At 39.5% G+C, this 22,761-nt stretch overlaps 1 protein-coding gene across 1 annotated transcript in view; it reads left to right on the top strand.

Annotated features, from left to right (window-relative positions):
* The first annotated feature begins 452 nt into the window (after positions 1 to 452).
* Positions 453 to 22,761, top strand: part of LOC145979004 (ionotropic receptor 84a-like) — a 30,925-nt gene continuing 8,616 nt past the window's right edge. Inside the window, exons 1-6 of the mRNA XM_083112064.1 lie at positions 453 to 636; positions 4,960 to 5,117; positions 12,628 to 12,942; positions 16,339 to 16,427; positions 18,758 to 18,910; positions 21,339 to 21,562. Coding sequence (XP_082968190.1) covers positions 453 to 636; positions 4,960 to 5,117; positions 12,628 to 12,942; positions 16,339 to 16,427; positions 18,758 to 18,910; positions 21,339 to 21,562 — 1,123 coding nt within the window. The remainder of the gene's footprint in view (positions 637 to 4,959; positions 5,118 to 12,627; positions 12,943 to 16,338; positions 16,428 to 18,757; positions 18,911 to 21,338; positions 21,563 to 22,761) is intronic.

Raw genomic sequence — 22,761 nt, 5'->3', positions numbered from 1 at the left:
GACCGACTTGGAACACTGTATAGAATGTAACAACAGCACTTCATTAAATTTGAATGTTTTCATGGACATCTTAAACGAATTTCTGTAGAAACATTTGTCTTATGATGGGTACATTTATTGGATACGTCCAGCAACAAGGGAAATACATACTGCAATTGTCTCTTCATCAATGACCGTGTTGACTGATAACAAGAGAAGCCACTTTTGTTACACACTGTCTTGAGAATCTATGGGGCAAAACAGTGCATGCTGCTGCAAATTGCTGGTAGCTGCAGCCATGTTGCCCACTCCACGTAATCTTTTTCCCACGCACATTTATTGATTGAGCCATTTCGAGGCACTACTTGCGAAGATGACTTGTTTTTGTTCTCTTGCTATGGAGATTCCCAGAACAGTGTGTCGTTTCGTTTTGTCTGAAAGAAATTACTCATCTTACCATATTGTGTCCTGTCATGCCGGATGTGGTGTGCAACAGGCCTTATCCGGAGTCCAGTTTATCCAGCATCAAGGAGCCTGATAAAGTGGCCAACTTGCCTAGTTTGAATCGGACATCTAACCCACTTGAACAAGATGGTCCAATCAATGTGAACCATCATGTTGTATGGATCAATGTGCACTTGGCCACTGTAGTGGCAGGTCCAGACAGCTAACAAGTTGGCAACTTCCAGGGCAACCAGTGGGTGGATTGTGATGATCAAGAACTGCACAGGTAGAGAGACCATCAGCTATTAAAAATAGAGTAGCCAATTTGCTCAGGACAGCACAAACAAGAAAGTAACCGGTAAGTAAATAAAAATTATATAAAAAAATGTTTCCATAATTACATCATAACAAAGCGTTAAGTCTGTACATTTTCTAAAAGCTACAATCTGACCAAGGTCGTTCACTTTTTCTACCAGCCAGTTGCTCTTCTTAGGCATGTCAAATATGCAGAATCAAGTGTAAAGAGACTTCCTGGAATTTTGCTCACAGGCAAACAGGTAATTTTGCTAAGATGTAGGAAGTCAAAATCGTGACGGATCGGCGTGGATGAAGTATCCACTGGCAACAGGGACAGATTAGAAAGGTAGTAGGATCACTCTTTGGATTGGCTTGGAATAGTGAACAGCGCTCTTCAGTTCGGTCTTCGAACAAAGTCAGTCTTCCTGACTTAGCTGGAGAAGCAAGCCTTCATTACAGGCTTGCACTTTGTTCTATAACTTCATCTCGACTTCATCATCAGACTTCACGTTAGACATGTAATTAGCTTACCCTTACCATGTATGATTCAGGTTCAAAGGTAAAATCCAAGTGTTAATTGTTTGCCATTTCTAATTCTTGGTTAGTGTATCTTATTACTTTAGTAGTACCTCTAGCTCCTTACCATCGAGCTCACAATGAGCAGCTAGTTGCTCTACCATTAAGGATGAATGATTGATGAGCTACATTCCTATTAAGATCCCTCATACCTAAGGGTATGATACGACATCAATATTAACAGTCTTGCACTTGCACACCCATGTTTAAAGTAATTAGGCACGACTGTCAAATCATTGCCAAATTATCTGCATGACTGTGGTCATTCTTGCATTGTAATCAAGTTTCCCAGGTTCGATGCCTGATGGCAGCCCATAGTGGTTCAGATCTCACTTTAAACTGTAGGTCCAGTCCCGATTAGCCTATATGTGCATACAAGTGGGCTTAATACTCAAAACTCAGACTGTGGTCATTGTACTGGTAGATGTATATTTTGGCGGGACTACCTGTTCATGCAGTAGCACCCTCCCTCTTGCGGGCATCTTGATTATGTTGCTGATGGGGCTACAGTTCCTCTCGAAGTTGTGAGGAAATATAAATGAAGGAATGAAAAAGAACTCCGAATGGGGGGGGGGGGGACAGTGGTAAATGAAAACCCACTTGAAATAACCCTGATTTCTATTCCCAATTTGAACAACTTTTGTAACCAAGGTTAAAAATTGTAATTTCTCAGTATTTTACAGTGACTCTCCCCTCCCTAGGATGCAGCTGTGTAATACCCACCTTCAAAATTTCAACCCCCCTCGCCGAAAAAAAAAATCATATGAGAAGTGGCCTCCCCGATGGCGCAGTGCTAGCGTCGTCGCTTTGTAATCGAGGGGTCCCGGGTTCCATACCCGGTGGAGGCACAAGTGGTTCGGATCCCACTTTAAACTGTAGGTCCAGTCCCGATTAGCCTTACTGTGCATAAAGTGGACTTAAAACACCAAATCAATGAATCATATGAGAGGTCGCACAACACAAACATCCCAATTAAAGATTATTTCTGGAATGAGGGGGTAAAAATTATGAGAAATTACGAAAATCTTGACAAAAGAGAAAAGTAGGTACTTGTGCTAGATCTTACGCATTGATTAGAAACATTTCCCAAAGATGTAATACTAGTAGCTAATATTTTATACAGTGCTGCTTCTAAGATACTGCTGAATTTTATATCAACGACGGATCCCAATACCAAAATACCTGGTGCTGTAAGTACAATTCCAACATAGAATTTCTATTTTTAGAAACCCTAGTTTTCGCCTTGCACACAGATCTGTATGTTCGGAAATTACAAAGATTTCACAAACTCGTCGAACAATTGACTTTATGCTACGACATATTGACGGAACGATTTACCTATCCTTTTTACTTTGTGAAAGACCGCTTGAAAATGTACGCCATCAATTATTCAAGATCAAAATCCCCAGTTGGACTGTGCCAGTTCAATCATAATCTCGTTATAAGTACAACGTTTTGACAAGAGCCTTGTCGTCAAAATTCCAAATTCAGCAGATTGGGTCTTTGGTAACTTCACCCTATTATTACTGCTGATTGTTGCCGAGGGTCGTCAAATCACAACTGCAATACAGTGTTATCTTGTAAGGTAAATATCAGAAAGTAAACAAGAGGACACCTGAAAGTACGTAACGATGTTTCTGACTAAATGTTTTAACTTGGTTGTATTCCAAAAAACCTATCGCTACTGAAGCATACTGGGAATTTGTGACCAACAGCCCATTTGCGTCGTATCTGAAGGATTTTCATGATGAAGGTCCAGCTTTTTATAATAGTCGTGAGTGCAGTAGTTCAGTCATATGGTGCAATAGATAGTTTAACGTCTAACTTTATTGCTCAGTATTTTAATATGAAGGGGATCTCTACAGTTTTCGCCATTACATGTGACGAAGCGAGTAAGTGCACTGTTGGTAAACTTTTCTGGGTTAATACGTGTGTTATTCTAATATTCAGTTCCAAGGGGAGTTGTGGCTTCACCATACCCCCTTATATTTGTCCTCTTATTCCACCATCCAATTCGTATATTAATGTAAGGTTGATTTCAATTGATTTAGCGTCGCTTTTCTTCCACTTTTGGATAATCGATACGATGGGGATGAGTGATATGATGAAATTGATGAAGGAACACTCACAAAGAACATCCATACACAGACTGAAATTCGAATCCGGAACATCTAGCGTCGTAGCGTGCAGTGCTAACCACTCCGCCACGGAGTCTGCTAGTGTAAGGTTGAAATTGTTTGTTCCTAACTTTCTATTAGTGTTAGGAAGTAACAGCTACTATTTTGAGGAATTCTCACTGTAACTAGCTGCTTTTCAAAAGTAAATAGTTATATCGTTAACAAGTTACTTTTTTCAATAGAAGTAACGTTATCTACTTTCACAGTACTTTACGACAATTTAATTATTAACTTGAAAATTTGTAGCGTGGACGAAGAGCTTAATTTGGCAACTCTGTTTCCAATGTTTCCAATGTTTCTGGATGCTAAGGTGAAATAATTTTCGTGGAATTGCCTAAGGAAAGGAAGTTTGGCTTCGTTGCATACTAAATTTAGAACATCTACGTTCTATTATAATTCGTTATTTCTAATTGCGCGTGAAGACTTCAGTGTTTTGGATTGCTGCATTCATTTGGAACGTGGAAGTTAGAGGTAAAAATAAGTCATTACTTAATAAGAAATTGTTTAAGGAATATTCATATGCAGAGAGATTAAAATTATATAAATGATATTTCAACCGAGGCTGGCTCCTTGTTCCATTGTTTAATTGTTGTAAGAAAAACATATGTGCCAGAGACATAAGTAAAACACATGTAAGTCTTCATGTATTTGTTATTGTATTTAGTGATCATTGATTGTGTGTAATTTGTTTGCAACAAAATTTCCAGCAGAAAGTAATTATAAAAGTAACTTAAGCCCGCATCGCACGGAACTGGATTTCCAGTAGATATGTCCTAGTTGGCGCTGGACTGGCTACCAATTTGCTAGTTTTCGCCTCACACGATACTTATCAGCGTACTTGCCGATAGACTTTTGTTCCCATACGAGGGAAGTTGTAATGGCGGCCGCGTGAGATGTAAACAATGTATCACTTCACATTTTTAAAAGCCGATAACTATTCAACCGAGAGGAATAACGTTTCGTATAAAACGTTATTAGATACAAAACAATGGCGCTGCTTAAATACATACTTTACAACGTTTACTGTACACGTATGGAAGAATATTTTAGTTGTTTCAAATGTAAACACCGTACACTCAGCATAGATGGTTTTAACTCGACGTGCCTTTCATGCTGTATACGTTATACATTGCTGGAGTAACACTCGGAAACTACAGACAAAAACGCTTCTTTACACAATCACAGATTATCTTCACATGGCGAATTTTTTCTCTGATTGGCTGTTCCACAGAATCCAGTGGAGGAAAGCAAGTAGCAATTAGAACATGTCGTATTCCTCCAAACCAGTCAGCCAGGCGGCCATGATGTCTACCTAGAAAGTCAGTTCAGCGCCAACTAGGATATTCCTACTTGAAGTCCAGTTCCGTGTGATAGGGGCTTTATACTTACTTTTCAAGTACCAGTAAATCCCGTTGAGTTACTTTTGAGAATAACTTTTCGAACACTGCTTACTACTTTTAGCCTAAGTTATACACTTTCTCTACAGATGATCCTAGACTCATAATAGATTTATCTGCTACTGGTATTATGCTATTACCCTTAAATGGAGATTCGATAAGAGACGAAGACTGGGACCTCATGTATTATAGGCAAGGATTTCTGCTAGATCTTTGCACCTGTGGTGGGAATGAAACTTTTCAAATGGTAAGTGTCCTACATCATAGTCTATTATAAGCAGTGGCATACTATAATATTCACAGCGTGGATAGGACATTGAGGCGAACACATTTTCTTGTTAGTTTTGTTCGTTGAAGCCTAGATTCGATACTACTAGACCTCGAAAGAGGGCATTTAGTATCCTGTATGTATGCAACCGCATAACGTGGATTCATGGTTGCCACTGACATATATTTTCTCTGTCCGAAAAGATATTAGCATACTATGGAAACAATATCATGCCAGCAGAGACTCTGTACTTTTGCATTTAAAAATAACGTCGTAGGTTGTGTCCAAAGGAATTGACATTCCTGAGGATAGCCCTTGTCTTGATTGGCCACGCTACACAGCGTGTCTAACAGTAGAAAGTTGTCGTTTTCTGACAAAAATAAATACCAGCGATAGCCGTGAATTTGTGAAGCGAGATTGCATACATTATTTACAGTAAGCCTTATCTGTCTGTTTGTAGCGCATGCTCAGTGAATGCTTTTCGACAGACTGGAATGGACCCGTTTTGCTTGTCGCTTCGTTGTGACACCCCAATCACGGTCTGGGCCTCCCCGATGGCGTAGTGGTAACGTCGTCGCCTTGTAATCAAGGAGTCCCGGGTTCGATACCCGGTGGAGGCACATAGTGGTTCGGATCCCACTTTAAACTGTAGGTCCAGTCCCGATTAGCCTTACTGTGCATAAAGTGCACTTAAAACACCAACTCAATCAATCAGTCAACCCAATCACGGTCTGAAAGTTCTCTAAAGCGACATCTATTTTGATAGATCTGTTTTTAAAGATTTGTTCACGTGTTTTGGAATTGCCGCCAAAAACAGTTTTAAGGTTTCAGCAAGACAGATTAATATTTTCAAACCCAAAACCCAGAAAACAGACCCGTAGCCAGGATTTTATTTCGGGTGAATAGGAAAGACTCGTACCTTATCGGCCGCCAATTAGAGCCGAAAAAGTGAGGGGGGGGGGCGGGGTAGATGCCCTGAAGATGAATTTCTCACGATTTTACAACTTCAGGGTGCGGCAGAACCAACTAAGCAGTTTTAAGGAGCAATAAAAAGTAAATCTGGATATATAGAGAAAAAATGTATTTGTTTTCTAAATTAGTACAATATACCATTTTACATTCATTTAGTTTTGAAAATAATGTACTCAAGATGGCGGCCGTCAGCATCAACACATTGTTGTAGACGATCCCTGAAGTTTCGAGCAGCTCTTGCACACATATCGCGGGATATGGCATTCACTTCGTCAGTAATCCGCTCTTTTAACTCTGGTAGGGTGTGAGGGCGGCTTTTGAAAACCTTTTCCTTCAGATATCCCCAAAGAAAGTAGTCACAAATGCCAAATTTGGTGACCGCGCAGGCCACCGGACATCACCCCTCAAAGAGACGAGGTGTCCCGGAAACATTTCTCTCAAAACATCAAGTGAAATTCGAGCTGTGTGAGCAGTAGCTCCATCCTGTTGAACCACAAGTCCCCCAGTCCATGTTCTTCAACAATCTCGTCCATTCTGGGTTGCAGAAAATTTTGCAACATTGAAACATAACGTGTGGAATTCACTGTCACTGTCACTCCTTCCTCCTCAAAAAAGTAAGGGCCTACCACGCCAAATTGTGATATGGCACACCACACTATCACTTTAGGAGAATGGTGCGGTCTTTCATGAATAATGCGGGGGTTATGTTCAGCCCAGTAGCGAAAATTTTGCTTATTCACGCACCCACAAAGATGAAAATGTGCCTCGTCACTACTGAAGAAAGCTGCATTCCGAGGGATCTGAGCAAGCATTTGCTCACACAGATTTTTACGGTTGGCGTAGTCTGTTGGGCGTAATTCTTGAGCAATCATTATTTTGAAAGGATGGAACTTCAAATCGCAGTGCAGAATCCTTCTCAAACTGCGGTCTGCAATCCCCAATGCAACAGCATGTCGTCGAGCAGAACGTTGCGGCGATTATTGAACTGCTGTTCTCACCCGCTGCACATTTTCTGGCGTTCTGATGGATCTGCGTATGTCTTCTTAGTGTGCTACCAATTTCCTCCAACTGCCGAACCCACGACCGAATTGTGTTTGCATTAGGAACGGCATTGTTGCGTGGAATGTTGAACTGGCGCCGAAAAGCTCGTTGTGTAGCGATCACAGATCTGTTGTTTTCATAATACGCGCGAACGGCAAAACCACGATGTGCACCGGTCCAGACCATCTTAGCTACTGAAATGGGGTCAACGCCTGAACAAAGGCAGACCACGTGCAACTGCCTACCCCCACCACAGCTCCCGCGGTAATCGATAGAAACTGCTTAGTCGGTTCTGCCGCACCCTGTACAAGATGTTTAATCCTGTTAAGAAAGTAACATTAATTACCACTATAAACTACAGGATGGGGCAGAAAAACCTGATGATTTTTAAAATGATACAACACAGTAAATAAAAAGAGTTCGTTTTTATTCATGTGCTAGCCATACAGCCATATGTATGCTACATTGGCGTGGCGTGACTTTTTCAAAAGTGTTACCCGCGATCAGACGTTATCATCTCCACCCTACCGCCCCCCCAAAAAAAACATGCCTTTGATTTTTGTTTCCTAATCCGCTCAATGATTTATTTAGCCACAATCACTCCTAGAAAGAACTACCACTCATGAAAGAGTGAATCCAGTGAATAGTAGGTTAGCCTTGTCAACCATCTCTGTTTCTTTGCAAAGAGGTGGAAAGGGGAAGAAGAACCACACGTTCGGGTCAGTTTGACGTTTCTGCGGTGAGCAATTCCTTGAGAATTCCCCTCCTCCAGCGGTGGGAGGAAGTCCAGATGTACGTATTACTGTTGCCAACTTAGTTTTTTGGAGCAAGTTTTCCAAATCACGAATCGCATCAAGTACTTATCTTTTCGTCTATTACTAAACGGTCTCAGTTGTAGTTAAATCCAGTTTTGGCTTTGCACTCTAGCTCTTGTTGCTTCAGAGAAATAGTATCCCCGTTTTAGGCGGGATTTAGCTCTTTTCTGCAAATCCAATGTGACAACACTCGCTGATCCGGTAGGCCGCAGCGGCAACAGGACCCCTAAATAGGCATATGAATAACCCCCTAGCTACTTGCCTCCAAGTCTTTCCCCGCTGCTCCCTTGCATTGGCTCCCTTTCCCCCTGTTGCCTCTTGAGGGTAGCGGAACGGCCTGTCGCTTCGCTTTTGTCGGCTGCAGAAAAAAATGTCCTCTGCAATATACACTCAACTCTGTTAACTTATTTAACAATGTTGTTATTTTATTGAGAAAAAACTTTTTAATTTCTTTACATTTTGCTGTTACCTGCGGTAACACCGGTTACATGCACGCCACGCCTCTGGTATGCTATTATTATTGAAAAAGAAAATATGATTTACACCAACATTAAGTGCGGAAAATAACATCTTGCAAATGGCGCCAATTTTGGTCCATACTTCTGGAGTCGGTCGCTGAATGAAACTTCTAGTCACATTTTGCAGCACGACGACTCAAATGGCAGCTAGTGAGGAGTGCAATCCCCACCACCTCTCCCACGACCCCACCATGCGACGCAATAACAAAACAAAAAGAGCCTAATAGGCAACACTATCAACCTAAATCCAATACATGAAAGGATACTACTACGTGCAATTATAGTTACAAAAAGGGAAGGGATTTCCAAGAATATAGCTGTTTTCACACCGATCGTTTGAGATATGCATTTTAGGACATGACATCAAGTAAAATGAACACACTTCCTTACACCTTTTTGTGAGATCAGCACATTTATCCTCTTTTTAACCCCTCTTTGATGCTTCAGCATGTTTTTCCATTCTTTTATTTCATGTTTTGTTAAAAAAAAGGACAGAAAAATAAATGATTTTCACTCTTCTTGAACAGCTATATAAAATCCTATAGTCTCATTTTGTAGAGCAGAACGAGTGCTATAAAATGGTGTAATACAATCATTACAGCCGCAATAGTTCCCAAGATAACGCAGTTTCTCCACATACTCCTGAGCTCAAAGCGTCACCTACTTTCATTCGAAAACATAGAAATGTTGAGAGTAATCCACTATAACAAGTTGGTTGAAACCCAGTAAATCCCACGTTTACTTCCTAAATACTTGTTCCTTTATGTACTTATTACTATGTTATTTGCTACAGTATTGAATAAAGATTGTTAATGTAACTGGTTTAGCCCTGAATAAAGGCATTTTATCACCCTTTTCTTTTTTCCACCTTTTTAAAAACATTTTCAGAACCTTTTTTTCCTTTTCCGACAATAATTTTGCACCTTAAAATCATTTCCCCACTTATAAATAATAAGTTCGTACAGATTGAAACGTAAAACGTAACCCCTGGATACTCATGCTGACAGACTTGCCTAAGCAATTCAAAACATCGAATCTCAGTGCCACAAATACAAGCACATTATTGTTCACTACGGACAAAGATAATCATATTCTATGAAATATTAGGCGCATCCAGAAAGTAAGTTTCCCACTCGCCCACAGGTGGCAGGCCACGCGTATTGAAACCGGTTTTGCGCATGCGTGAGAGCACATGCCCTGGCTAGTGAATGTCCTAGAGTCGTTTTCACGTTCAGAAGACACAATGGGCTCTTATGGGCAATGCTTCTCTTATGGGAAATACGAGCGCGCTGTTGTGAAATTTCTGGATTTACAAATTTAGCTTAAGTAAAATCGGTACCTGCAGTTTTGCAGGAAATTTTGTAGAGAATACGATGGTGAACACAAAAAACTGGTAACTTGCTTACATAATTTTAGATAAATTAAAAACGCAAATTTTCCGTGAAAACACAATTTTTACATTGTTTTCATTCCTAACGTTGAAACATGCCGTAAAATTGAAGCATTCATTATTAAAAAAATTGACACTGTTTTTTAATTATCATAGGTGATGGTGGTACTCAGAATTTATCAATACTTTAAAGCATATTCGCATTAAAAAATATTCAAATAAAGTATGTGCAGATTTTTTATATTCGTGCAGTAGAAAATGTCGTCGCTGGCCATTTTTTGTTCTGTAATTCCAAGTAAAAACTTCCAGCGACAAAGTTGTGGAGAAAATAATGAAATTATTTTTTATAACCACTCAAAGGTTCCCAGAAATATTACTTCCATGCATTTGGAGTTTCTTTCTAACCCGAACCGCGCGCGAAGTAAGGAGACGTTGTCTGGCCATCTTGAGCCGACTCACCGCAGCTAGTGTTGCCCACGGGACGAGACGGGACAGGCTTTTAAAAATTCGAGACGAGACGAGATTGATCATGTGCCCCTTTGACAAACGAATATTTTCGAGACGAGACAGCATTTCACAGCATTTCCACGAGACGAGACAGGCCAAAGTCTCGTCTCGTGGGCAACACTAACCGCAGCATTCCGGCTAACACCATCAAGTTTTCGAGTTGTTATTTTATTTCCATTCAGTAAAAATATTAACTTCATGCAGTTTGTTATAATAGAATTGAAATTACTTAAATTTAATAATTGACAATTATTTCCAATGCTGCTGTTGTGAGCAACATTAGTGCTGTCGCAAATACACGTTGTTTTCGTTTACATTACTGTCGACATTAATACTGAAATGAAGATCACCTTTCAGTTTCCAACTTACACATAAATTCATAGACACCATATTAACCTTTGAAAGGCTTTCCAACACGTGACAAAATATGGGGCTTCAAGATAGAAATATGACATGCCTTGCTTGAGTCATTCACGTCTTATCAGTTCACGTGGGCCATAACTCATTTGTTCGTTTGGGTTGCAAGTGGAATTTAACCCATGTGCCAGGTTCCCCTTACTTGAGTGAGAGATCTACTTTGGTCTGTTTAGACTTTTTCCCTCTCCCGAAAAAGTGTTTTCAGTTGTGTGAGCTCTCAGTGATTTTTACTTTTTTAAGTGATTTCTGAAGTGTCATATTCGTGCATTACACTCGCGTGTGTAGTGATCGCAATGGATCATAGTAAAAAGGGTAACTGTAACGTTCACAGTATAATATTAATATTAATAATTACATATAATTATCATTATATATACAAAATATGTAACACCTTCATTGTGAAGGAAGGTCATCATTTCCCGGCGACATGAGCTAGCGCTGTATTGGCAACACTGTGCTGTTTCTCCATAAGTGCCGTTGTGTCTTCTGAACGTGAAAACGACTCTAGAACACGCCTCCCGAAAGTCTCCAGTAGCGTCGCGGCAGCGATGAAACATGGCGGCTCTTATTCCATCTCCCGCCGCGTGCGAGTTTCGTTCGGTGATCAAGTTCTTGAACGCACAAAACATACAGCCGATCGAAATCCATCGTCAGCTGTGCCAGGTGTATGAGCCAGACGTCATGAGCAAGCAGATGGTGCGTCGTTGATCAGGACATTTACTGAAGGCCGGCAAAATGTGCATGACGACGAGCGCAGTGGGCGGCCATCGGCCGTTATGGACGAGCTTGTGGAGCAGGTGCATTAGCGGATATTGGAGGATCGTCGCGTCACGATCACGGAACTCAGCAGCAATTCCTACAGATTTCTCGGTCGTTGTTGCACGGCATTGTTACCAAACGCCTCTTGTTCCGGAAATTGTGTTCTCGGTGGGTGCCGAAACAACACAAAGAAAAACGCACGGGCAGTCCTTCTGGACAGGTTCTGTTGGGAGGTGTTCGATCATCCATCGTACAGCCCGGATCTCGCTCCCAGTGATTACCACCTATTCTTGCACCTGAAAAAGTTCCTGTCCGGTCAACATTTTCACAGCGACGAAGAGGTTCAGACGGCTGTCACACAGTGGTTCGGTGCCCAGGCGGCGGACTTCTACGACGCAGGTATACGGAAGTTGGTCCCACGCTATGACAAGTGCCTCAATTCTGGCGGAAATTATGTTGACAAGTAACTGGACAAGTGCTGTATCTGTGGCAATAAATCATTGAATGAAATAATGTTTCCTTTTTGTCCAGGGAAACTTACTTTCTGGATGCGCCTAAATATAAGATACAGTTATAACATATAATCTATCGAACATCATTTTAACATGACAATAATCGTACAATCATTCACATAAAATTTTTTCGGTAATTTCAACATACGTACAATCATCTATTTCATCCTGACACACTTGTTTTTCTTTCCCTGACTTTATATCTATATTTTCCCCTTGCCGTGTGTTTTCTCCTCTCATTCTCTGTCGCTATTTTATTTCTCTTTCCATTCTCTCTCTCCCTGACTCATTCCTTTATTTCCTTTTCTGACTTTCGCTTCTTTATCTATTTGCTTCTCTATTCCCTTACTTTCTCTCTCTATCTCTTTCTCTCTGTTGGCTTAGCTTTTTCTCTCTCCCTTTCTCTCATTCTCTATCTATTACGTACCTCGCTTTCTCCCTCTTTCCTTTCTTATGATAACACGTGAGCATGACGCCATTTTATGATACCCTTTCCTTTTTTAACCCCCGTTCTCTTCGGACGCTCACGTGCACATCAATATCTGTCTCTTCACGCAGGACTGGAGCAGTAGAATGTTCACCAATCGCCATCATTGGCTGCTGCTCTCCAATGGCACCACACTGGCTCCAAACGAAGGAAGCTTTTTGACAGACCTCCCTGCATTCATCAACAGCGAAGTTGCAGTCGCACAAAAAGTGGAACTGGAGCAGTACGACCTGTGGGACACCTACAAGCCACCCAGGAGCATGACCTACTTATCTATCAAGCTTGGTAGCTGGAATCCAGATACGGGATTCGTGTTGATGAATCCCACCACAACAGTCAGAAGAAGAATGGACTTCAATGGTGCTCAGCTCAATACATTTACTCTTGTAAGTAAAAATTGAAAGTTTGCAAGTTGGTAGCGTCGACGCCTTGTAATCAAGGGATCCCAGGTTCGATACCTGGTGGAGGCACATAGTGGTTCTCATCCCACTTTAAACTGTAGGTCCAGTCCCGATTAGCTTTACTGTGCAATAAGTGGATTTAAACACCAATTCAATAAATAAATCAATCAAAGTTTGCAAGTTTAGCACAGCAAAAAACTAGAGCCTTAGATAATAACTTATTTGAACCGTTTTCTAATTTCAAATACAATATTAAAAATTGGTACAGTGGTGTTCAAACGTACGTATCTAGCTGCAAGCCATGCGATGGTAACTGTAATAGTTACTTTGTGATAAACTTCTGTGATATTGGAGAGACTTTATAGCCACCCTGTATGTTTCGGGAGGGTTCGAGCCAAGTGGCTCACGTGTAATGGTAATAATAATAATAACAAAAAGGTTACAATTAATATGCTAACAAGATTAGTATCCATTAATAATAATATAAAATATGTCAATAATAATAATAATAATAATAATAATGGATGTTGTTGTTATTACATGAACAGGTAAGAATATGATAAAAGGGTAGAGATACAACAGCACGTATTCATTACATAGCACTAGCTATGTCTGGTGAAGATAACTAAACTTTATATAAACAGCTGTCATACCAAAGAAATTAATGGATTTTAACTGAATATAAAAAAAGGTTGTTAGGTGAAGCTCGACTTCGTAAGTCTTTCATGGGAGTCACATCTTACATATGCTTCTCATATTTAGAACAGGTTGAGAGGTTGAGATAAAACTGGCTGTCCTACTATTCCACAGAGCATAAATGTAAATCAGTCAAATGTGTTACATGAAATCACAATGATTGGCTATGCAAATGGAATAATCGTTATTCTTTACATAGTAAATTTTCACTTTAGCAACTTGTCTACAACTTGTCTACATTTCCAAATACCTTAAATGCTGGTGACACAAGTACACGTTTTTATATAATTAGTTCGTTAACTACATCGCAATAATCAAAAAGATCTTCCTGTTTTTGAGAGAAATAATCGACAATGCGAAAATATAACATGCATTACCGAGTACAAAGGTACAAAATTATCCACAATGTATTTGTGAAATATGCTAATAAAATTGAACAAAGCCGTAAAATTATATTGATGTACACTGTATTTCTTTCACGTCATGTACCGTGCGTTCATTTCGATCTTCAGCCGAGAGATCGGGAGAAGCGTGGCGGGTGGCGCTGACGGAGATGCCGACATTCGCGGCCTGTAATGTCCGCTTATTTTTATGCAGACATTTATATAAATATTGCAAAACGAGCACTAACCTGTGTTATAACACGCAAATGGTCTTCTGTAATTCATCCAAGTTCTGCCCTTATATACACAAATAAATACGCTTTAGAAACGATGTTAAGAGCCACATATAATAAAACATTTTAATCATAGTTTTCACCAGTAACGTCCTGGTTAAGTTTATATCCTTGAAAGAGTTTTGTGTCGAAGGGGATCGTGCAACACTGTATCAAGATTACGCTGCAGACGAAACCGTTAAATGTCAATGGTTTTACTGAGCTTCCTTGCAATCCGAAATCTCCGAGCTCGAGTTCTTTGTTCCTTCGCGACAAGTTGAAGACAAGAGCTGTAAATATAGTGGCGAGCAGATGTAAACCCAGAGCGTGTTAATTTCGTACTGTGCGCAAGAGTGTTATTCTTAGTTACTTGCCGTTACTTGTTTGTGTTATTGCAGTGTGTATGTGTGTTGTGTCAGTGAGACGATTGGAATGCCAGCCGCAAGGTTTACGTTAGAACAAAGATTTTTTATGTATGACACTGACGTGAAAACAGACTCGTGTCGAGACGTATGTAGGCAATTTGTACAGAAATTCCCAGGCGTTTCACCTCCACATAGAGATACGGTTAGACATCTTGTCCTTAAATTACGAGAAACTGGATCGTTCAAGCAAAACTCGATGAAATTGGTGCAGCGTTAGAACGTTCTCCAAACAAACCTCTACGCCGTGTTTCACAAGAGGTGGGCGTGTCAAAATCATCGGCACATACAGCCACTAAGCTACTAAAATTAAAACCGTACTCTTATAACAGTTTAGTGCTCGTTTTGCAATATTTATATGAATGTCTGCATATGTCCATAAAAATAAGCGGGCATTACAGGCCGCAAATGTCGGCATCTCCATCAGCGCCGCCCGCCACGCTTCTCCCGATCTCTCGGCTGAAGATCGAAATGACGCACGGTATATCAAGAACATAATTCTTGTAAACTGGAACATAGCATAAAGAAGTAAGTGAATATCCTTTACTGTGACTGGAAAGAAAATTGTTAAAGACGTGACTCTTGCACTTTCAAACTGCACAATTTCAGACAACGTATGAGCAATAAAACGGACATATAAATAACAATCAACATTTTTCTTTTTAAATAAAGTAATATATTAGTTACAAAGTCGGCATTCATGTAATTAATATTACCATTCAGCTATGTTCACAAATTCCTAAAGGTCGTACACATCGCACTGAGTGAACACAGATTTTGTTTACTAACGTCTAATTAAATGTTGTACTACATACAAACGCATAAATTTACTTGTAACTGATCAGGAGACAACTATGTTTAGTTGGCGATAACAATTATTATTGTTATTACTCTGAAATGAATAGATTTACAGGAACTATTTATCTTACAAATCTCTCATTCAAATTCATGTATTTCGCCAAAACACACGACTAATCTTTTGACGTCATCAGGTTGCGGCCCGTATACGGAGTATACACAGCCCCTTAGCTGCCAGTTTGATGCAACACGCACAGCAATTGTGTTCAACGTAATTCGTGGAACACCGTGGGAGTCAGTGTTAACCAACTTTCTAAAAAAGTTATCAGACGTGAAAGACGTCGTGTCAAAATAAATTCTGTGTATACTCGAACATCAAAGAATGATTTTTTTTCGAATAAATATAAGTTTGTGTGTGTGTGTGTGTGTGTGCATTTAATATGTACGTAATTTTAAACATATACATGAGTGTTCACGTGCTCGTGCGAATATTATCAGGCGACGCGCCTGGATTTCAGTAGCATTCAATTAACACTTCAAGTGACATTTTAAAAGATATAGAAAAATGTAGTATTTGTATGATATTTCTAAACTTTATATAACTTAATGACGGCCCCCCCCACAATTTGCCTTCATTTAATATTGTTAAACTTTGAAAAAATGGACTTGGTTTACAAAGCCACCATTGATAACCCGCGACCCCCCCCCCCTCGAGATCAATTCTAGCTACGGACCTGATATGAAGTAGCAGGTTTCGTTAGTGTTCATGAAATGCATTGTTGCTTCCTATTATTTGATTCATTGTTTCAGGTTCAGGAGAATCAGCGAAATCCTCTGGACATTGAAACTGCATCCTACATAGCCGTTTTATCAGTGCTTGCCAAGCAGTTTAACTTCAGGTAAACCATTTAATTACTTATGTCGAACATGTTGTTTATTGAATGTGTGTCTGTTTACGGTTTCTCACACCAGATGGAATTTATCTTTTTGATCACTGAATAGAAGTCTGCGTGGTGGACGCCAGAAAAACGAGTGGGAAGACACGGAAGGGAATATACAGCGTGTCCACAATGAGACTCCAACATTTTGAAAGTCTATAACTTTTTCATTTCAGATTGTACAGCTGTGATTCCGGAAGAAGCAGAAGCAGAAACTCAAAAAGTTTATGTGGTAACGTTTTAGTGCGCGCAATAGCCGTAGTGGCGCTGCAACAATCGATTGTTTGAAAATGGAGATTCCAAACGAGAATGCACAGGTTGTGTGGTGGTATGCAGAAACAAAATCAGTTATTCAAGTGCAACGAAACTTTTGTCGTGTGTATAATAAGGATCCTCCGACATTCAAGACTATAAAGAAATGGTGTGATCAGTTTTTTGGCGATCGGCAATGTTTTGAAAGGACACGGTGGTGGTAAACCCAGAATCCAGGAACAGGTTGTAGAAAATGTGCGGAGGTCATTCGAAAGGAGTCCACAGACGTCAGTAAGACAAGCAGCGAGAGAACTTGGTATGAAACGGTCGACAGTTCACACAGTTCTTCACTGCTTGTCTTACTGACTTCTGTGGACTCCTTTCGAATGAACCTGTGCACGCTCGTTTGGAATCTCAATTTTCAAACAATCGATTGTTGCAGCGCCACTACGGCTATTGCGCGCACTAAAACGTTACCACATAAACTTTTTGAGTTTCTGCTTCTGCTTCTTCCGGAATCACAGCTGTACCTAGGTACAATCTGAAATGAAAAAGTTATAGACTTTCAAAATGTTGGAGTCTCATTGTGGACACGCTGTATTTTAGGGATAGTCACATTTTGTATAGACGTAAATACCATAGAATATTTGAATAAAAATGCATATATTTATTAAATTTATCATGTTCATTGGGAAGGGGGAGTCGACTGGACCAATCCAAAAAGTTTTCTGTTTGCGTTCTCTCCCGTCTTCTCCTACGTTCCCGCTTCTTTTTTCTTAGGCCCCTTTAGACGGAAGCATTATCTTTAACATTTTTGCTAGCATAAATGCTATGTAAATGCTTTCAAAAATCTCATAGCAGACAGTAATTTACACGGAAGCATTTCATGTAACGTTTCGGTTAACTGTTGTGATTACGATGTATAATATATACAGCACGAAAGGTAGTACGAGATACCCCATGTATGGCGAGTGCGCAGTGTATACAATTGAAACAACTAAAATATTCTTCTATATGTGTACTGTGTACGTTGTCAGTTAAATATTTACCAACGCCATTGCTTTTACCTAAAACCTTTCTACAGAAAACGTTATTCCTCTCGGTTGAATAGTTATAGGTTTTTAAAAATGTGAAGTGATGCATTGTTTACATCTTACTCGACCGCCATTACATCTGCACTCGTGACCTAGACCTATCCTTGAGAAATGCCATGAAATATGCCATGGCATCTAAAATGTCATTAGATTTTTCACTTCACACGCTAGCATTTTGATCATGGCATACATGTTAAGAAAGATGAAGTGAAGTTAATGCTATGTCTAAAGCAGGCCTTACTTCCTCCATTTTGTTTAGACCATTATCTCTTTCCCCATCTTCTTCTTTTCTTTCACAATTTTTTTCTCTTGCTACTTCAATCTCTTCTTTTCCGTTGTTATTCATACTCTCTCTCTCTCTTTTTATATTTTCTTCTTCTCTCTGCTTATTTTTGTTACCTCTTGCGCTGACTCATTTCTCCTTCTTTCTTTCCATTTCACACTTTTCTTTATCTCTTCTCCTTCTCCTACTCTCTCCCTTTTGACTATCTTTAACTCTTCCCTTACCTCTAACTTTGAAAATGTGCGCGTGTAGTCTTTATGTGTGACTGTGTGCGCATCATACCTCATGTCTTTTTATAGATGTTAATATTCTGGGTGTCTATTGATAAACGAATATGTTATATATATCTTTTCACCTACAGTTTTCAATATAAGTTGTGTAGAAAACTATATAATTTAAATAATACGCAAGCAGTTAGTAATATTTGATCATTAAATATATTGAAGGAGAAATAGTTGTTTTAAAATATTTTAAAACCATGCGTAAACAACAGAAGTGTGGAATTACACTAGTAATTAGACAGTAGACAATAATACTACTAATAATGCAAATTTACTGGAGATATGAATTGATGTATTGTGGTTTACCATGATGAAGTAATGCTATATGTATTTATTGCAATTCTTTTCATTATTATCTTAACCGCTTCTGTTTTCCAATAGACTAAATGTCACGTACATTGTTGCCAGAGGACAAGTGACAACCCAAACTTTGGAACTTATGAGGTCCAACGAATTCGATATAGCAGCTGTCCTGCTGAAAGTAGGCATGCTTCAAGATGTGGCTGAGCATACAATAGATGTTCTTGTTTCAAGGTAATTGTTTTACGTCTGGTGAGTCAGAAGATACGAGGGTGGATCAATATTTGGAGTAGCAACTGTACGGTGTGCATATTTACAAAACCTTTGTGGGAATCGTCAATGCGGGCATGATCAGTGGCAATAGCCAATAGCATCACGTTTATTACATGATGTATCGATCCATTTGTTGATTTCTTAGTCCAGGTAACGTGTCATAGAGGTGTTCTAAGCATAGGGGATTGAGGTGTCTAATGTTGTTGCATTTTTAAAAGACAAATCCATTGATATACGTACTTGTGTTTAGTTTATTATTTAGTTTATTATATTTATTTATAAAGGTCGTGTGACTTACTGTTTTAAGTGATTTTATTGGATATTGTTACTGGTCATAACCACATTGTCAATTCCCACAAAGGTTTTGTAAATATGTCCATCGTACAGTTGCTACTCCAAATATTGATCCACCCTCGTACCTTCATGGTGCATGTAGAAGCCAACTTCACTGATGAAATATTGCGTCATGTAAGAAACGCACTGTTATTGGTTGTTACCTTTAGCCACGCGTATAGTTGGGATTTCCACATACCTCTTGTAAATACACTACCAGTAGCTTAAGCAGTCCGTACACGATTAAATCTCGAACAAGATGTTGAATTCCACACTTGAAATAAGTGACGTCAGAGTACACGCCTAGCCGAATCCCATTCAACTTCATGTCCTGTTTCTCTAGTGTGTTTGAATATGCCATTCCTGTCTCTCTTCAATCTCACATCATCCATGTGTTGCTTTAACCTGTCTTTGTCTCTTCTTCGCTTCCCCTATATATACACTTTCACATCCTCTACACTTCACCTCGTAGATAACCCCTTCCTCTTCTTCCTCTCTCTTTTCTTTCTTCTTCTTGCTGGCTATACTTAAAATAGTGCGTCCTCACTTTCTGTAAGTTCTTATACCCACTTTCCTCAGCACTTTGCATATCTTCTCTGTGGCATCGCCCATACTTCTTATACCAAACCATCTCTCTTTTTCTTTTTCTTCCTTCTCTTCCAGTCCTCTCTCTTTTATCTCTTCCCTTCTTCTGTTGATGTTGTGTCTGTCTTTGTTTTCATAGCCATTATCTTCTAGTTGTTCCCACAGGCTATTAATCTTGGTTTCTTCTTCCCCTTTCTCTGTGTATATCTTCTTTATTCGGTCTTCCATGTTCCTTATAAAATTACGTTTAGTTCCATGACCAACATCACTTCTTTTGTGGCAGAACACTCCTGCCGAACACTTCTTTTGATACCATGTAGCCTCAATCCCCATTCCTCTCTTCTTTTTCATCTCAATATCCAAGAAATTTAATGTTCCTTCCTGTTCCGTTTCGAGCTCAAGGTGAAAAGCAAGTCTATGGAACATTGACTTTAATATCGGACGTTCCAGCAACACATGGACGATGTGAGATTGAAGAGAGACAGGAATGCCATATTCAAACACACTAGAGAAACAGGACATCAAGTTGAATGGGATTCGGCTAGGCGAATAGGAAAAGAGAAGAGAGAACTAGTGAGAAAATGGAAGGAGGCCAAAGAAATAGAAAAGAAAGGAGAAGACATCATGAATTGGAATGGAGGACTCAAGATAAACAAGGAATGGAAGAGTGTGTTAGAGAAAGTTGAAAGGATGAAGAAAAGGAATGAAGAAAAAAGAAGTATGAACAAGGAAGAAAGAATATAAAAGAAGAAGACCAGAAGAGGAGGTATTCATCCATAACCAAAAAGGCATGAGGGGTGGGGGAGTGGTAAGCAGGTGGTTTTAGAATCTTGCTAGTCTTGACCTGTCAATCACCTGTCAGTGTAGTAGACCCATTAGTCAACAACTGTCAGGAGGTGATATGTTTCATTCCTTTGTAGAAATCTTCCTAGATAAGGACTGTCAACTTGTTTTGTTGTTGTGTGGCTAGTGACCCTGCTATGTGTATGTAATCTTTCTGTGTGTAGCATATTTCATCATTTTAGTTTAGTTCTTCGTCTGAGGAAGACCCTGATACAGGGTTGAAACGTTACCTGTTAAGTGTTTTATCTTAATAAACTGCCTTGGTCAGCAACTTAGTGTTTTTAACAAAGAATAAGTATATTTACACAGCAGTTAGGGTAGTGATAATAAATTAGAATCCCATTTTCACTAGTTTTCTTCTCATTCTTCCGTGCACATGTGCTATGCGTCTTGTGGCGAGAAAACAGTTTGTGCACATGCAAACTAATTTTGACTAGATTCACAATCACCGTGAGATCCAAACAATGGAAATATGTCCTCGTTGGGAATTCTTGATCACAAGAAGACAGTAAAGCATCTTTGTAGGTATTGGATTCTAATAAAAGTTTCACATTCTCCTTCACTTGATCATTTCCATTGTTGTTCGTGTAAAACGTTGCTTACATTGAAATTTCGATGCATCTCACAGGTCTGCATTCGTTTTCAAGAAACCGCCTCTCTCCTCAGAGGTGGACATTTTCCTGTTTCCCTTCCATTGGAAGGTTTGGATAACAGGGATACAGCTTCTGGTCCTTGGTGGAATCCTCTTGTATGTGGCTGTCCAATGGGAGCAAAGGGTACACTTTCCTGATCAGCCCAGAGTAACCGTGATGGATGTCTTCATTATAACTATAGGCGCCACTTGCCAGCAAGGTTTGTATGGTCACTTCATTTTCTCTCTTTTATCTTCTGTTCCTCTCCATCTCTCAGTCCATCTGTTTTCTCTCCTTCATTGTCTCCTCTATATTCCCTCCCTTAATCTCTGAGTTCCCTGTATTTTTCTTTCTTTCTCTCTCTCTTTCTCCTCTCGCAGACTTTCTTTCTTGTCGCCTTCACATTACACTATCTTCTCTTTCTTTCACTCCTTCTTCTTCTCTCTCTATTTATCTCTATAAGTTCCTCTCTCTATTTTATGTTTCTCTTTTCTCCTCTTTCTTCCTCTCTTTCTTTCATTTCTATCTTCTTGCTCTCTTCTTCTCGCTGCTGTTCTTTCCTTGTTTCCTTCACATTCTACTACCCTCTTTCATTCTCTTCCCAACTTCCTCTGACACTCCCTCTGTCTCTTTCTCTCTGTATGTTCTTTGTTTCTTCCCCCATCTCTCTCTGTCCTCTTGCGGGTTATCTTTCCTTGTCCCTTCCACATTTCACTATCCCTCCCCCTCTCTCTCTCTCAGTACCTCCGTCTCTTTTTCTTTCTATCTTTATCTTATCCCTTCTTCTCTCTGCCTTTTTACCACATTCCACTATCCTTTTCTTTCCTTCCTTCTCTCTCTCTATCCTTTCTCTTTATTATATCTCTTCCTTTTGCTGCTTTTTAGGGCTGCTTTCGAAGTAAAATATGCGCTATATCGTTGCATTTTGGAGTACGTGTCTCGTTTTATGCTCAAGAGTTCTAGAAAGAGGGCAGGAAGTGCGGTTTTTACCTTGTCTGTGTATTCCACCACAACCCCCTCTTTTACTTTGTACCATGTACCCTTCGCTACTTCTACCTCTTTCTGTGTCTGGGTGGGTGTGGTTTAATACCTATTTTGATGACAACAAATAGTGCACTTTAATAGCATAAAATTATAAATGGAACGATAATTAGATTTATAATACTTAAATAAGAGAATAGAAGTTCTAGTTGACAGACATACTCATAAATCTAATGTTTTACAAAATGCTGTATACCTGAAAAACATATCGAAAATGTACCAATTTTGAAAAACATTCTACTTTAGAAATAACATAATATCCATTCGCAAATGTGTTCTTTGTAGGAGAAATCTCAATAGTGCATTTACAAATATTTATTACAAGAAAACATACTTGTAAACTAGAACGATTATATTTAAGTAATAGTCAAAAGTATA

The sequence above is a fragment of the Lepisma saccharinum genome, chromosome 25, assembly GCF_977018435.1.
Source record: "Lepisma saccharinum chromosome 25, izLepSacc3.1, whole genome shotgun sequence".
Classification (NCBI taxonomy): Eukaryota; Metazoa; Arthropoda; class Insecta; order Zygentoma; family Lepismatidae; genus Lepisma; species Lepisma saccharinum.
This window is presented reverse-complemented; position numbering and strand designations above follow the sequence as displayed.